The 18,281-nt window shown below is 43.6% G+C and overlaps 1 protein-coding gene across 5 annotated transcripts in view; it reads left to right on the forward strand.

Moving 5' to 3' along the window:
* Nucleotides 1-553: 553 nt before the first annotated feature.
* The window catches only part of IQSEC3 (IQ motif and Sec7 domain ArfGEF 3), a 100,589-nt gene continuing 82,861 nt past the window's right edge, over nucleotides 554-18,281 (forward strand). For 2 of the 5 annotated variants that reach the window (XM_075756438.1, XM_075756446.1), the window contains exon 1: nucleotides 600-1,169. In XM_075756438.1, coding sequence (XP_075612553.1) covers nucleotides 706-1,169 — 464 coding nt within the window. In that variant the 5' untranslated portion in view covers nucleotides 600-705. Of the gene's footprint in view, nucleotides 1,170-18,281 lie in introns of all 5 variants that reach the window. The other 3 variants (XM_075756453.1, XM_075756428.1, XM_075756462.1) reach the window with 2 other exon arrangements.

Raw genomic sequence — 18,281 nt, forward strand, 5'->3', positions numbered from 1 at the left:
AAAAGAAAAAAATCACTAAGTCACGCTGGGAAAAAAACAGAACAGCAACACCCACAAGTGCCATTCAGGGAGGAGCTAAGAACGGGTGTTGGAGAGGCGGCGAAGGGCTCCGCAAGGGGCACGGCCGGGCCCCGCAGGCGCTGCCCGCTCCCGCCGCGGGCTCCCCTCAGCACCGGCCGCTCCGCAGTCGAACGAGGCGGCACCACCCGGGCGTGGCCGGAGCGGAGCCCGCCGCCTGGCTGAGGCGGGGGTGGGGGCCGGCGGCGGGACACCGCCACCCCAGCTTTCCTCACAGAAACACCCGCGCGACCCCAGCACCGGGACGGGACCCCTGCCCCTCTGCCCCCGGCCCCCTCCTGCGCCTGCGCGGCCCGGTCGGGGGGCGGGGCCTCTGCGGCGGATCCCGCCCCGCTCCCCCTCCCCCGGCCTCGCCGTGCGTGGCGCGCGGGGGCAGGGGCAGGCGCGCGAGCCGCGTCGCCTCCTCTCCCGCGTGCGCGCGCGCGGCATGTGAGCGAGCGGCCGTTGTTTGCGAGTGCCCGCGCGAGCGGCCGTTGGTCGCGCGGGTGCGTGCGTGCGCGCGCGCGCGCGCGTGTGTGTGTGTGTGTGCGTGTGCGCGTGGGGCGGCGAGGCGCCTCCCCGCAGCCCGCGCCGCTCTCGCCGGAGCGCCGGCGGCCGGGCAGGGGGGCCCGGGCCGGCAGCCGGGGCATGGAGAGCCTGCTGGAGAACCCGGTGCGCGCCGTCCTCTACCTGAAGGAGCTCACCGCCATCGTGCAGAACCAGCAGAGCCTCATCCACACCCAGCGCCAGCGCATCGACGAGCTGGAGCGGCGGCTGGACGAGCTGAGCACCGAGAACCGCAACCTCCGCGGGCAGCAGCCGGCCCCCGCCGAGCCGCCGGCGGCCCCCGCGCCGCCCCAGGGCCCCCCGCCCGAGCAGCCCCCGCCGCCGCCGGGCCAGCCCGACTCGCTTCAGCACCACCAACAGCTCCCGGCGCAGCAGCCGCCGGCGGCGGGCAAGCAGGCACCGGCGGGCCCCGGCGGCAGCGGCCGGGCTCCCGGCCACCAGCACCCCGCGGAGAAGGACGGCAGGGAGAAGGTCTGCTGCGCCGCTCTGCTCCAGCACAAGACCCCCCAGGCCATCGGAAAAGGCGTCCTGAGCCGGAGACCGGAGTAAGTGAGAAGTGGGAAAGGGGGCGGGCAGGGGTGGCGGTGGGGGAACAGAAGCGTAACGGGCTCTTTCCGGGCCCAGATCCAAGAGGGAACTGGGTTGTACCCCCTGCAGCCTTGCACAGAGAGAAGCAGTGTGTGGGTGGGTGGGGAATCCCTCCCTCGATGCATTCTCGGCGAGAGCAGGCAGAGTGCAAAGAGGAGCCAGGATGCTGCTTCTAAGAGGCGTGTGCCTCCTAGTTCACTGCTTTTATTTTTATGTACAAGTGTCCGTGGCCCGTTTGAACCCACTCGGGCTGCGCACCTGCGGTGCTCACACACAGCACCGTGCCCTCATCGTCTGTCACAAATAAATAAGTCTTTGATCAAAGATGAGTGCGGTTTAGCCCAGGCAGGGAGAAGCTTTGCAAAGGACAGCAGCATTGTGGCAGCTTCTGTTTGCCTTAAGTCACCGGTATCTGTCAAAGAAAACATCATCCCTGGAATGAGCAGGGATTTTCCTGCCCGCATGGATGTAAGGGGTCTAGGGTATGCATTATATTGCACATGATGTATATATGTTCATATATACATACAGATGCTGTACATATGTTTGACATTTAGGATGCTTATCGCACTTGTGTGTGGGTTGTCTTTCTTTTTTTTTTTATTTTTTTGTGAGTGGCACCTGACGCTGATCCAGCTCTTCAAAAGGACAAAGTATTTTTTGCTGCTCTTTCCTCTTCAGTGAAGAAAGCATGACTACTAGAACTGAATACTGATAATGGTCTGTGTGCATGCATGTATAGTAAACAAGGATGAGCATTCCAGCACTATAGGTAGTGGAAGAGGCTACTACTGAAGAGTCACATTTTCGTGGATTATATATCCAGTATATGCCATCAGTTCACCAGCTGGTAATTACAGCTGCACTCAGTATTGTAATTTCCTTTGTTTAGGCACTTTGAAAGCAGGAGGATGTTTTCTGGTTGAAAGCCAGAGTTAGTGAAGTTAGGAAGAGAAGGAGCATAGTTTCTGATGTGGCTTCTTTTATGTAAGAAACAAGCTAATGTAAGTAGTACAACTAGATTGGATTTTTGTTCCTAGAACAACTCTCATTGTTTTGGTTATAGTAATGTCAAAACAAATGAAGTACACAGCGCACTGTATAGCCCAAAACATTTTCCTTGTCTTTTTTAACACTTTGAATAAAAGGAATCCTTCTCCCACATGTTTGTTTTGAATATACAAGCATAGCTACAACATGGAGCTGGATTTTCAGGTGATGCAAGTAGAGTTACACCACTTCATAACAGCTAAGCATCTATGACGTGATTCAATGAAAATCAATGCAGAAATTACTATTGAAAGAAATGCTATTAAAGGAATATGTACGGTCAAGGCACACTTGAATCCCAAAAGGCAGATCCATACTTCTAAAATACTTCACTGTAAGACTCAATTTTGCAATCACAACTTAAAGGAAGTGAGTGGGCTACTCAGAGTATTAATACAGGTAGTAAGCATTTGCAGGATCTGGCCCTTGTTCATCATGCAATAGATGGAGTTTTAAAAATATGTAGGGCCAGATCCTGAACTCATGCCAATTGGTGTAAAGCCAGAATAGCATAGTTTAAGTCACTGGAGTCAAAACAGTAAGAAGCCCATATAAAAATGCATAATCAACCTCATTGTTTTTTCAATAGTGAATCTCTGCAGTGAAGGCTCTGTTAGAAACATCGTATCGGCAAGGGCTTTCCTTTCTTCTGAACAGAGTTTCTAACATACGTCATTACACAGACTGAAGAATCAATTTCCATGCATAAGTCTAAATACCTCCTTCTTATCTGAGCTTTTTTTTTGCGGTGGGGTTTGATTGGGGAAAGAATTGTAGATTTTTTTTTCTTCATACCAAAATGCACAAAGAGAAGTGCATTAAGAACACAGCTGATTGTTGCTATATCATACGATAATCTTTGTATTTCAGATGGATGGATGGATGGATGGATCTAGCCTTTTTGTAGAAAGTCGGGGCTGCTGCTGGGGATAACAGAGCAATCTCTGCAGCGCTCTTCACTCAGGGAGATTAAAATAGACTGCTTCTGTTTCCTTCTATAGCTTAGGCAAACCAAAATCTTTGTATAGAAAAGGAAATATGAGAGATACAAACCAGTCTACATTTTTCACTCCTGCAGTTTCTTTTTTTTCCCCCATTGATTGTATATACTGGGTTTCATCCTCTCTCATCTCTGACTGTTAGAAGGAAATCAAAGAGACTGCAAAATCTAACTTAAAGGCAACTTGGATGGAGAGGGGGAATCTTTCACCACCTATTGAAAGCATGCCCAATATTCCTTATGATCCAGCTGGCCAACCTGAAAGCCGTATTTTTGCTTTTGTGCGACAGCAAAATACCTGCACAGATTAGGTATCTGCACTCTTTTCCTTCCTCCCCAAACTGGAACATATTTTTCCTTCTATTTTAAATCCTGAAATTCAATGTTATCTAATTTTTTTTCTTTTAGCCAAGAGCATAGGAACTGACTGTTCACTACAGAAAATGGCCACTCTAAACAGAACAGAAATTATATTTTAGCATGTCAGGATGCGGTGGCTGAAAGCAAGGGTTAAAGCAACACCCAGGCAGTGCCCGGCTGTCACTGCCCAGTAATGGAATTTCCTCTGCCTCTCACAAAACAGGAGGTTCTGGCAGCATGTTTAAGTGTGCTTGTACTGGCCCTTCTCACCTCAGACACAGCCCAGGGATTTTGCTCGTTTTGAGTCAGGATTGAGGTTTTTTTGCAGCCCAAGTCACCTCACAGCCTGGATAGAAGTGAGGACCTGAGCTTTTGGACACATGTGACTTTTCATGTCAACTGGGGCAGTCTTCTGTAAGGGTCTTGGAAGAAAAAGCAACTGAAGCATCTCTATTATTTTAAAGAAAAGTTCAGTCTTATTTTCATTGTTCACTTTTTAAAAAATGGATAAGTTTTCTTTTTTTTAAAGGCCTTTAAAAAAAACCCAACAAAAACAAACCCCTATATTTTAAAAAAGAACAAACCCAAGCCCATCTCTAGAAACAGAAGAATTCCTGAATTATGCAGAGGCCCACTAATTGTTGCTGCATGTCGTTGTGTGAGAAAGGTAGCACTGAGCTTACCTATAAAAGGAGAGGCAAGGAGAAAGATTTTTGCAGAGATTCTCAGGAAGAATTAGGCTGATTATTATTCCGCGGCATCTGTCTCTTTCTACCTTAGGAGTCTATTGCATAAGCGCCTCACAGCTTTAAAAACAAAAAAATAAGGTCATTCGTCATGGAATGTTTTGCTTCAAAAATACAGGTTGCCAAATTAGCATAGCTTAGATCACCCTGACTATGCAGCCTCTTGTCTTAAGGGACCATCCCAAAGTATCATCAAATCCTGTGAGTATAAATTTTCCTTCCCTTCTTTATCAGAATACTACCTTCTTTGCCAATCCCCAGTACCCTTCATTGAGTATCAGGGAAATGCCACAGGGCTGAATTTAGCAGATTAAGTCTAAATGGGCCAAATCCTGCTGTTTTTTATCAGTGAAACTCTCAGTAGGAGCTCTGCCTATGGAAGGACTTCTGATTTTGAGCCTATGCATTAGATGGAAAACATACTTTGGTAAATACAATTAGAATAATATAGCTAATAATCTGTTATAGTTCCTTCCATCAAAAGACATGGGTGCAATTTACAAACATTCTGCATTAAAGTGGCATTAAAGTCTTCTTTTAACTGTGTCACCAACAGTGAAAACAAGGCATAGAAACAGTATTTTCTAGCATGACATAAAGAATCTAAGTACTGCCTTTAAATTATTAGCCTGTGTTTGCTCTACAAGATATCTGCTCATGCAAAACAAACTCTTAGAACTCTTAGAAGAAATTTTCTAAAATCACATTTTCCCAGAGGTCTTTAAAGTTCATTTGGTTTTGCATTGGGCTGAAAACCATTTTATTTTATTTTATTTTATTTTATCTTATTTTATTTTATTTTATTTTATTTTATTTTATTTTATTTTATTTTATTTTATTTTATATTGGTTTCGAATAGTATTTTTTATCTTAGTAAAGAGGCAAGTTTTAAAAGACAATGTTAGAGTCACTTAGTTGCTGTTGTGGTCTGAGGCTGTTTTGCTATATTTTTGTTTAATTTCAAAAGCTCAATTATGTAACTTTAAAATGAAGATATTGCATATGCAGAGGTGCTGTTTTCCATAATTTTTCTTTTTAACTATGCATTAATGTTCTATTCTATGGATTATCTCCAGGGTAAAAGCATTAGACAAAATCCCACTGATTTCAATGGATACTAACAATAACTGTAAATATTATTGCTTACTATTAACATATTTTGCTATATTTGCGCATTGCACCAGCATGAAAAAAAAAAAGAAGAAGAAAAAAGATGAGAACAACTCTGAATGGCTTGTGTACCCCAGATACCTATTCCTTTCACTTTGGGCGCACAAGGAATGCCACATTTGCCCTCCTTCATTCTTTCAGATTCAGATTTTCCCCAGCCTATTTCAGGGTTTAACTCCCTTGAGCTTTCACACACCAGAAATAGTTGCATTGGTGCTGCCCTGGGTTCTGCAAATTCCTGCTAGCAATGTACCGTTTCAGCATAAAAAATTATTTGGAGTAGAGTGCTGTAAGCTGGTTTCAAATGACAGAGGTCTGCATTGGCATAGCTACACAGGTGCTAAAGCCCTGCTTAGATGATTTCGAAATAAAGAGCATAATGAGTGGAAAAAAAGAAAGTAGACTCTCTGTGACTACGTCCCAAAGATATATCCATACTGGTTTTATTCACGTTGTAATCAGCCTAAGATATACTTTATGACATGAAGACACTTGTGTTGTATCTACATCAGGGCCAGTAAAATCCCAGGCAAAGGAATATGGAATTAATGATTCACAACAATATTTAAGAAATAACAGATGAAGTGAGAGAAGGAAAAGGTCTCAGCATAGGAAGGGTTCAGGATGAAGTTCTAGGTATAAAATTGCTCAGTAAAGACAGCATGAGGAATTCCACCCACAGGGATAGCACCTCAGTATGATGCTGTATATAGTCCTGGCCAGAGCAACACAGTGTCAAGGCTGAAAACACTATTGTAGGAAATCTCATTGGCGGGATGGGAGCCTCAGGAAGTAATAACAAGGAAGGAATCTGTGAATCAGCCTAGCGGTGCTTTGGACAGATACTACCTGTGTATCTGTGTCCTGAGCCCAGTTAGACCAGTACTTAGAGTAACAAAGACTCTTACTAATCTTTTAACAAGAAAAGCCAAGGGCTGAAAGCAACAGCAAAAAAGGTGAATTTTTTAATGCTTAAATGAGGAGGGATGCAAACGCATTATTTTGTTTTTCTGATAAGATGGTGATATTTTTATGTCGCTCAGCTATACATTCTGTTGCAGCCAGGCTGCTCTTCTCTGGTGGCAAGGGTACCTTTCTTCCATATGCTTTGTATTGGCCCATTTGGTGTCACTTCCTAGGCACGCCCAAGCTAAGGCTCTATGAGAGGACTTTAGGAGCAATGGGTTCACATGGCAACACTGTTAGCATTCAAAAGAATTCATGCATGGCTGTTTGGAAGAGGTATAAATGGAAAAATGTCCCAAATGAATAGGTATTAACAATGCCCTTGAGAATTCCTTCTGGGCACTCGGTGCCAGGTGACTATTGGACTGGCTGCCGCATTCTTTGCAGCATGTACAGCGTGGAAGGACACCTGTTGTTCTGAGATTGCAACAAGCAACTGATACTTCCATGTCTTTCATAAAATGATGCGCACACAGGAATATACAATCTAAGCATGGTTCATACAGTTTATACATGCAGCAAGTGGTTACTTATATGAGGCATAGACTGTACACGTTCCCACCTACACCATACTTGAAATTATTTGCACTTTTAGTCAGAGTAAGCCAGAGAAATCTAGCCTTGAGATCTCTTCTGGTCCTTAGACCAGAAGCCTGTCACCTAGAAGTCTGGTTATGGCTTCTACCTACTCATTCAAAAAAAAATGTTCACGTGAGAAAATGAAGTACATTTGTGCAAGCAAAAATACCTCTACACAAACAGATCTATTAGATTGTAGAAATTTCCTTTTTTTTTTTTTTCCCTTTTGCCCTGGAATGCAAGTAGAAAGAACAAAAAAGAGCTACTGTCTCTCTACGCTAATCTTTCTGTACATAGGGTTTATTCATCTTCTGCTTTCATGTTATTTTCCCTATAAATGCCTTGCTAGGTTGCTTGTTTTCTCCTTTCTTTCCTAGTTCAGCAGTGGTTTATTTCTCTTTTTCCACTCTTGGTTATGAAACCTTTTGTTGTTTTTCCCTTAGGAAAACATTATTGAAAGCCAGAAATATTCCTCTGTTTAACAGATGGAAAATATTTCATTTGTTTTAAAATTACCTGTAGCCTTTGATCGTTACTTGGTCCACATTCCATGGAACTATGTAAGAACAAATAAGGAAACAAGAAGAGAGTCATTTATGAAGACAGAGCCTGAAATGTGACCATTTTCCCTTTCTTTTTTATACTTTTTAAAAAAAATTATATATATATATTTCCCTCAAAGAGGTGTATCTTGAAATGAACTAGTAATATTCTTGTATTCATCTATTCTGGAGTTTGTTATTTCATTTAGCTAAGCCTTAGGTGAGAAAATGAGTCTCGACTATTGGATTTGTTCTGCCCAATGACTCTGTTTAAGATCTCTTAGTTAGAGCATTGGACTAACAGTCTTAAGATCAAAGTTTAATTACTCCTAAATGTAATTTTAACAGACTTGTGATGCTGGACAGTCCCTTTCATCTCTGTATTTTAAGATCTGTAGCAAAGTAGTTGGAGATCTATTGTTACAGGTAAGAGTGAGCAGATGGATCAGGAATGGTCCTTTTTATAAATTTCAGCACAGGAAGCAGCATAAAGCTCCTGTCATTACTTGCTATGCGTACTGCAAGACAATATGTGTGTTTGCACATAGAAGAGAGAATATATTTGCATAAGCGTTTGTCTGCATTAAGTGTCTAAAAGCAAAGTTGAAACAGCACATAGTTTCTGTGCTTTTTACATATAGAAAAGCAAATCGTCTGCTGGAGGAAATCAGTGCATCTATGCTGATATCAATACAAGCCATGACAATTTACATCACCTGAGGATCTTTACCAGATATTGTGTATCTATCCTCACACACAAATACACCTACATCCACTAGTGTGAATCATAGAATTATAGAATGGTTTGGGTTGGAAGCGACCTTAAAGATCATCTACTTCCAACCCTCCTGCCATGGACAAGGACACCCTCCACTAGACCAGGTTGCCCAAAGCCCCATCCAACCTGGCCTTGAACACTTCCAGGAAGCGGGCATCTACAGCCTCTCTTGGCAACCTGTTACAGTGCCTCACCACCTTCACAGTGAAGAATTTTTTCCTAATATCTAATCTAAATCTACCATCCTTCAGTTTAAAGCCATTACCTCTTTCCTATCACTCCATGCCTTTGTAAACAGTCCCTGTTCAGCTTTCTTGTAGGCTCCCTTTAGGTTCTGGAAGGCTGCAATAAGGTGTCCCCAGAGCCTTCTCTTCTTCAGGCTGAACAATCCGAAGTCTCTCAGCCTGTCTTCATAGGAGAGGTGCTCCAGCCCTCTGATCGTCTTTGTGGTCCTCCTCTGGACTCTCTCCAACAGCTCCATATCCTTCTTATGTTGGGGGCCCCAGTACTCCAGGTAGGGTCTCACGAGAGCAGAGGGGGAGAATCACCTCCCTTGACCTGCTGGTCACACTTCTTTTGATGCAGCCCAGCATACGATTGGCTTTCTGGGCTGCAGGTGCACATTGCTGGGTCATGTTGAGCTTTTCATCAACACCCCCAAGTCCTTCTCCTCAGGGCTGCTTTCAATCCGTTCACTGCCCAGCCTGTAGTTGTGCTTGGAATTGCCCTGACCCACGTACAGGACCTTGCTCTTGGCCTTGTTGAACTTCATGTGGTTCACATGGGCCCACCTCTCAAGCCTGTCAAGGTCCCTCTGGATGGCATCCCTTCCCTCCAGTGTGTTGACCACACCACACAGCTTGGTGTCATCAGCAATCTTGCTGAGGGTGCACTCGATCCCACTGTCCATGTTGCTAACAAAGATGTTAAACAGTGCCGGTCCCAATACTGACCCCTGAGGAATGCCACTCATCAGTGGGCTCCACTTGGACATCGAGCCGTTGACTGCAACTCTTGAGTGCGACCATCCAGCCAATTCCTTATTCACCGAGTGGTTCATCCGTCAAATCCATGTCTCTCCAATTTAGAGACAAGGACGTCATGCAGAACAGTGTCAAATGCTTTGCACAAGTCCGAGTAGATGACATCAGATGCTATTCCCTTATCCACCAACTCAAATGAGTGTTGACAATAGCAATGGATAGCAACTCATCACAGAAATAACAGTGAACAATGAGAAAATCATTAAGCAACTTTCTGATTCTTTGTATAATAGGTTTGTAATGTTTTCTTATGGTATTTTAATATAAGGTGGTAGGAGTTTTGTTGCTGCAGGGTTATAAAGATATATTTGCTCTGTTTGATAATGTTTTTTCTCTACCCTGTGCAAGCACTTTCAGTCTGCTTCTCACACAGGTATTTTTATTGCTTTTGCTAAGATTATGCTCATTGATCAGCTGTTATTTTCATGTGCTCTGAAGTTGCACTTTCTGAGGGGGATAGAAGGAGATCAATATTTTCCATGATTAGTCACGTCTAAGAGGGGACATTTTGGTGAATTTGAAGTGAATTTGAATAGGAAATTAAAAATGGCAAACCTTATCCTTCCTGCCCTCTTCTAGCTGAAAACAAGGGGGTCTGTGAGCTGCAGAGCTAATGAAGCTTGGCTTCCAGAAGATTTGTGTCACAGTTACATTTTCTGATGCCTAACAAGACATGAGTTCTGATCTAAGCTTCTCCTGGTGTTGAGGCTTTTATAACATCTCTCCCCAACATGGAGACTTCTGTGTGGAGTAATGGCTTCAGTTCACTCGGCAGTCTTTCCCTCAGTGGAGAACCAACAAAGTTCTCTCTGTTACACCCCGCCAGCTATTTTCATGGAACTCGTAAGAGCTTAGTATCTCTGAGATCACTGTTACTCACTCAAACTTGGTTGAAGCTCACAGTGGGATCTGCAGTTACAAAGTAGGAGCCAACGTAGACACACACAGAGACACACATGCATAGAAGGAAAAAGGAAAAGGTTATATGGTCACACAAAGCGTATTTTGCTTAGGAACCCAGGTAGTAAAGACCAAGTCCTAGATAATTTTTTTATTTAGCTCACCCGTACATCAAAATGGCTGAACAGTCCACTCCTAATCTGGGACCCTTTCTTGGAGCTATTGTTCTGTGTGTAATAGCCTCTTAAAAGTCTTGGAATATTAAAGTTATAAAGTATTGGGAAATTACTGTAGGAATTTAGGGGGCACCTAGGTGGAGGTTTACCACTGGCACATGGAGTCTGTTGCTCCTCCTGGCTTTGCATATGAAGATGGTGGATCATCTTAATCCACCTGCCAACATTTGCATGGGCATGGGCTGCTGCTGAGGCAGTTACTACTGGAGAGGTTAATTTATATTTGCTGAAACAGATGCTAAAGCATCTATGTCATTCTCAAGAGTAGTAGAAAGTTGACACCGAAATTATTATAGATTTTAAAGAGTGTTGGGATTTTCTTCAGGTTTTCTGTACTTTGGATGTTAGGTCAAATTCTGGCCTTTCTATTAAAGTTAGGACCTGGCTGTCAATCTGTTTCTCTATGAAATGTCCGTTTCCAGGCAGTCCTTCAGTGCACTGGTTTGCACTGTCCTGCTCCAGTGGGAGAGTTGCTCTGACAGCACCTCCTTCAGCCTCAGTGTCCAGCACCTTGGTGTTGCTGTGCCGGGGTGGGCACTGCCTGCATGGAACATCCTTGGATCTGCCTCCTGGGGCAACGTAGTTTTGACCCTGAGGTTCTTAATGGACTTTATACATGATAGCATTTTCCAGAAGAGAGGGTACCTCTCCAGATTTGTAGAAATTGTTACCTTTCTTTCTACTTTAGTTATGGAACCAAACTCAGACCTGGTTTTCCTTGCTTTTGTCCCTCTGTGAGGAATACTGTTTCTGCCTCTGTTGGGCTGTTCCAGGAAAAGTTTCAGCTCTACAGTCAGTTCAGAATTCTCACAAACGTCCTTGTCTTTCATTTGCTGTTTTTTAATTTGCAAATCCATTCCCAGTAGGACACCAGTAAATTGCTCGTGTCTGCCTAGGTACTCACATGGCCTCCTTCACCATAGTAACTGAGTATCTGGATTTGTCCTGAGGGCCCATGCTGATATCCATGCGCACTGGACCACCAACTTTGATCTGAACTAGCAAAGAATCTGAGGAATCTCCTCCCTTTTCTCTGAGCATTCCCTGGTTCTCATGCCAAAGACCTCTCTTCAAGCAGTTTTATTCTATAATGTTTTGTGCCAATGAATCTATATCCAGTGAAACTCCTGATGTAGATAGACTGTATGGCTCTGATCAGTAATTTGGGCTATTTTACAATCGAGCTAACTCTAAGAGCCAGATTCTGTTACCACTTGAACTCACTTGACTAAGTGGCTTTGAATTTGAAGAGACATGAGATTAACACTCATATATAACTTCTGATGTTATGGATCTTCTTGAACTGACTTCTGTCCCACCACTGGAGCTAGTTAGTTTGACTTAGCTATTAGCCTATTAGATTCTGTGCATACTTGCCATGGCAATCACTTGGGATGGCACAGCCAACTGCTGTAATGTTTCCCCCAAGAATTCTTTATTACTCATTTGGGAAAATACTGATCTCCATGTTAGCTGCAGCAACATCCGCTGCTGGTCCCTTGTTTCTGCCAAGAAAGGAGTGAGTTTCTCATCTTTGTCAAGCTGAATATTGACTTCACTAGACATGGTCTGACTGGAACTATTATACCACCTTTATCACCTCATTTACCGTGACTCTTACACAGCCAAGCAGCTAGGGAATACCAGATTGTATCATTGATGGATGAAAAGCATTGGCAAAGCGTTTCAGTCTCAGACATTTAAGGTATTTAGCCTCCCAAAGGTGAAAGAAAGAATCTACTCATTTTTAAGGGAGGGATCAGGCTTCTGCCAAACTCCATTTGCTTTCAGCAAGTTATTTTACAGATAGGCAGAAGAAAGGAAATACTAGTGACAGGGGAAGAGGGGAGGAAGAGGAGGAGAGGCATCTATAGTGTGTCTCTGCTCTCTGCTAAGGGCAACCTTCAGGCTGGTTTTAAGTCTATATTAACCTGGTCTTCAAATCCCAAGCCTTAAAGCATGGCTGGATTGTTGCCTCAGGACTACATTCCAGCAGTGTGCACATCTGCATGCTCTCCAAAGCCTCTGCAGCAGTTGTAAGATACTTCTGGTTTCTGCAAAGATTGTCTGTGCAGGGAAATACAAGTTGGTGGAAGAGTGGACAGCAGTGGGGAGGAGTAACAAGGGGAAGGGGAAAGGCCCCAGTGGAAACTATAGAATGCAGGAGGGCCAGAAGCTCCATAACCTTATCCTTGCAGAGGCTGTTAAGTTTTTGAATGCTTGATTCATTTACGTGTGTGACTGTAATGATGTTTCAGTGTAGCTGGGGGAGGGGAAGGAATGACAGGGGTTTATGTTCTATTTTTATGAAGCCTCTTACTCAGGAGAAATTAATAGTGAACAGCACACACTGAACATTATCCTTAACAGATACAGACTGGTTGAAGCCACCTCCCCAGTAGGCAACTCCTGCGCTTAAGGAAGGAGCCCACTGCTGTATGCCCAGAGTGTATGTAACTAGTTCTCATCGCTGTGGGATGGGAGGTTTATCAGATCTCATAAAGCAATGCAGTTTAACCTGGTTGGGCAGCATCTGGGAGATCTCCAAGAAATGCCCAGAGTGCTAGGAGAGGCAGTTGGCATCATTTTCAGGATGTCTCTGTCTGGCATCAGGACCTCTTTTTTCAGATTAGATGTTGGGAACCTCGACCCTTGACCCATGTCCCTTCTCAGGATATACACACACACAGAACAAAGGTGTTATCCCTGTTCACATGCTGGTGTAAATTTGTCATCATGTTCCTCTCACTGTTTTGCTTAATTGACAACATTCTTCATTGTCTTCCTCTTGTGAAGTTATTTTCTTTTGTGACATGGGTTTGAGATGCTAGCAAATCCTCACTTGAACAATTTACATCCCACTACCTGAAACACAAATGATAAAATGACTTATAAAGCATAAGGAATCAGGGCCGTTATTCACTGCAGTTTTTTATAAGGCTTCATTGAAGGCTGCTATGGCCAAGTCTCATATCTCACAGCAGAAACAGCTGCATTTCAGAGCTGAGCACATATGCACAGTAATGTTATGTTTTCTAAATACCATTTCTTCTGCATTACTTTTTATCAGTAGACCCTTCCGTGCCTACAAAGGTAGTCCTCATTTTACAGAAGGGGATAAAGACATGGAAAATGCTTTGCTTGAGTTCACCCAGCAAGTCAAAGCTGAGAGTAAAACCTGTGTCCCAGGGCTCTGATCTGTCAAGTAGGCTACAGTGCCTTGAAAGAAAGAGACAAACAGGACAAGAAGTGTTAAATGTTACGAGGTCACTTCTGTGGCATAAAAACATTGCTTTAAATCCTGAAATCTGATTCACTCTCTGGGCAGCTTGATGTCAGTAGGAGTTTTGACTAATTAAAGATCTATAACTTGGCCAAAAATCCTTAACAGCCATTCATGATTGGTATCAGTTATGTACACTAGAAAGAGAGAGCAGTGGAGGCTGGAGGTAAAATTGAATATTGAATTTGAGGAGGAATTGAGACACATGATTTTAGGTTGGCTGGGCTGTGAATGTGTATTGCATGCAAGTCCAGCAAGGTTTACAAAAGCAGCTAGTCCAGCAAGAAAATGTGTCTACGTAAAAATGTGGTATAAATGTGTCAGAGTAAAAAAGTGGAAGAAACCACACATGTATGCTGAAGTGTGTTTTGTTTCTTGTAGCAATGAACCACTTATGAGTTGCACAGAATGATGAAGGGAGGGGATAGTAAGAGAAGGTAGGTTAAGAGTCCGTAGTCTTTGCTGTTTCAGTCTGGTTTGATGGGAGAAAGCTCAGCAAGCACATGGAAGACACCAAAAATATTCCTGTTGTGGAAGCAAAAGGAAAAGCCTCCCACAGAGGTAGGCACTGCATGTGAGCTAGGGAAGTGGAAAATAATTATCACATCTGTGCATGTGAATAAGTTGACAGAGTACCTTCTCCAAAAACTACTGCCTAGCAAGACGCAGTTTCTTCATCCCACAGCTATGTTTTCCCTCCCCCTGTTCTCCTATTAAATACAGAGCCATACCGGGGTCTGCTGCCTCCATCCCCTCCTCCCCGACACAATCACAGCAGTACATGCAATCACCAAGTCATGCAGAGTGTCTTAAAGCCTTGTTCTGTCAGGTTTTTCCTGCCTCACCCAAGGAGAACTCTTGCATGACTTACATGTGTGACTTAATGGATTCTGGGCTGAGGTTTTAATTTCCAGTAACAAGAGCCTTTGCGTTCCCCCATCCCTCTTGTTTGTGGTACAGAGCTTGATGGTAACAATGTTTCTTTAGCTCAAACTGATTAACTGTTACCTGGGGACATCACTTTGATAGGGATGCTCCATCCTGCCTGGTTTTTCATTTAGTATTGGGGCAGTGTTTTACAAACCTGAAGGGTGCTTGTTGGTACACTCTCGTGCATGTATGAGAGGGGGGCACACTCTGGCAGTTCTTATGCAACTAGAATACATTTCCTACAGTCAAGGGCTGCATTCAGTATAGACCTAGGCTGCATTTGGTAATGACAGAGATGGCAAGGGAGATCTGGAACAAGGGCAAGAATGCCTTCAGGATGTGAATGTGCCTTGGATGTTTCTGGAATTCCTTTCTGTTACTAGCAAGGAGCTATTTATGTTGGTTAACTTTTTCCTCTCAGCTTGTACTGTAGGAGTATACTGATTTCCTCAATTTGAAAGAACTCAGCACCTCAGAGGATGAGGACCTCACTCTCCTTTATCTTCCAGCTCTATTTTTTATTTCTTCATTCTGGTTTTATTTGCTGCTGGTTTGAATTCCCTGAGGTGAACACTAACCAGAGGCACAATTAGTAACTGTTCCCTTGGGATCCAGTATGGCACTAGTTGGAGATATGTCACAAAAAATAGCTAAAATATGACCAATTTCAGGACATTTCTCTATTAGTACTCCTTTTATTAAGGTCATGAAGAAAAGTTAGGACTCGAGTGGCTCCTGATAGCACAGTGGCATTTGCAAAGATAGCAAGAATGAAACTGGCCTTCAGGAAAAGAGCTTGGAGCCCCTCTCCAAACTTCACTGGCTCTTTCCAGACAGCACCTCCTTTCTGGAAGGACATCCAGACTTAATATCTTTACTTAGCTTGCCTCGTTCCTCTTTCTCACTGGCAGTTACACCATCTCTTTCCCCCAAAACCTCCATTCTACAACTCTGCTGCGAGAGTAGTGTAGGTAGCAGCCACACCACAGTGGCAGCATATGAATACAGCATTGCTGAGAACAAGGCTGTAATGAAGGTTGCTGGATTTCCAGATAGCTGTTGGAAGGATGAGGAGCATGGCATGTCTGCATGTACTGAACAGTGAATGGGTAGGGTGAAGTGGCATGTGAATGATACACCTGTATCCCCATGAGAATATGTTTTCCTTTCCCTCTAGATATACATCTTTGTGTGGAGAAGTGAAGTCTGAAGGAATGAGGGATTCAAAAGTATATAAAAATATATATTTCCTCACAACTGGCTAGGTGAACAGTCTAAGTGAGATGTGCTTTAGGTCACATATATCCAGTTTTTACATCTGGTGACTTATATGGGTTTCAGGAGCCCACTGAATTAACAAAATCATCAATAAGGAAAGATGGAAGGGAAGATTTGCCCAATGGTTTTTAAAAATAACTTACATTTAATTGTTTTGTTTAGTGGTGTGGTGATGACCACAGAAAAAAATCAGCTCTTTTGACCTGTGTTTGGTGCTTCAAAGAGTAAGTGACCACATTCTGAACCTGGGACTAAGAAAGCTCCAGAGATAGTTTAGAAGAAGGTCTGAGTAAGCAAAAAACAAAGGAAAGAACTAAGTGGAGGCTTCTAAGCAAGAGAAAGTTGAGCTTGGGAAACTTCTGATAGTGTGCAAAAAAACACAGGTGGGAGTGCTCAGCAGGCAAGCAAAATGCTGACTGAGGCAAGCAAAATGCTGACTGTCTACCTGTTACCCAGTTCCTGCTATACATTGAAGCAAAGAGCCATAGTTGTGTATACTACTAAAATCAAGCATAGCTTTCTTCAGTATCAACCATTAGACCACAGTCCATGGAACTAAAAGATGTATCAACCTTTCTGGCTGCTCCATTTCTGAGCTGTTGTAGCAGACAGTGTGGCAGGTGCTGTAAGATCATCAGCAGTCACAGCTTTGTTGTGACACAGCCTTTAGAGATGTATTTATTGATACTAACACTGTAACAGGGGATGCTCCTATTTAAACTGAAAACGTACATTTTGTCTACTACCACTACCCTCTGTTAGGTGGGGAGAGTTCTGATGGGAAGAAGTCTGTAGAGTGGCTATCGTGCCAGTAGGCTGCCATGGGTCTACCTTCAGATAAACTAGAGTGAGCTTAGTGACATTTGGCTACCATTTATGTGGGTATTTCCCCAGGTGGAAAACCCAAGTTGGCTCAGCAGAGCTGCAGTGCAAGTCCAGAACTGCATTTGTGAGGTAGGAGTTGCTGGGTGGAATTGAGATGAATGCGAGAGGTCTGCATTTTGAGGAAGAGACATGGAGAACTGGAGGAAGTGATGCTGCAGGACTCAAAGACTGAGTGTTGTGTGACGGACTAGCAAATGCTGCACATGGTGAGACAGGTGAAGGGGCAAGACTGAAATAGCATGGGAAAGAGTAAGACAGGATTCTAATACATCAGCAGAGCTGGGTGGACAATCCACGCTGCAACAACAAGTGATAACACAGACAGCTTTCTGCATCATCAGCAGAGCTATGTGGATGAATAGGTCTGGGCTAGCAGGGTTTGGGTGTACTGGCAGCTGCATGGGTGTTCAGAACTAAGCTAGTGGACGTGCTGCAGGTGAGGATAAACTACAGAGCTGCACAAAAGAAGCCTGCCTGTGCTCTGCTTGGCACCAAGCAGTTGCTATTAATCTTTCACTTCCCCAAGCACTCATATTCATACAAATTATTCAGAAAAAAAGTTCCTCAAATGCAGCAGAAAAGGCTCTTTAGCTTCATATTTATAACTTAGATAAAAGAGAACTTGATATGAATCTGGAAAAGTGACATCTCAATTTTATCCTGCCCATCATGATGATGAGTGTAAGTGTGCGATGATTACTTGCTACTGACCCTTTCCTTTCCCTCGTCCTTTGTAAAGTTCTGTTTCTCAGGGAACTCCTTTTCACTGCATAGTTCAGGTTGTTCTTTGTCCTTTCAGCCTTGTGATTTCCACTAGCACCAAGCCAGAAATGGCTTAATTTGCTAATAGGTATTCTAGTTAATAATAATAAGTCTATGCACTGAGGATATTTCTGGCCTGCTTTGCAAGACAGGAATGCTGTTTTAATGGCACAATGCTGGCACAGAAGTGGGAATGCTTGCACCCATTTGTGTAGCTGCATGTTGCACACAGTCTATGCACCCCTGAGAACTCGTGATGCCCCACATTGCTCACCAAACCATAATTACAATGGTGGAAAGAACGTAACAATTCTATAGATAGCTGAAGATCTCCTGGGTAGAAAGACTTGCTGAATTTCCATGGCACAGGATTTCTGGGTATGCGTTCATTGGGGATTTGACTATAAAGAATCCAAACCAATTTGCTCAATCAGGCTTTTGATGTTGTTGTTTTAATTATTAATTACATAAGCATAGGTTTTCAAGAAAAGATAGATCAAGCCATCTCCCAAACAGCATTCAAACCAGTCTCCAAAACAGATTTTCTACAGAATGAACTAT

The sequence above is a fragment of the Balearica regulorum genome, chromosome 1 (assembly GCF_011004875.1).
Source record: "Balearica regulorum gibbericeps isolate bBalReg1 chromosome 1, bBalReg1.pri, whole genome shotgun sequence".
NCBI lineage: Eukaryota > Metazoa > Chordata > Aves > Gruiformes > Gruidae > Balearica > Balearica regulorum.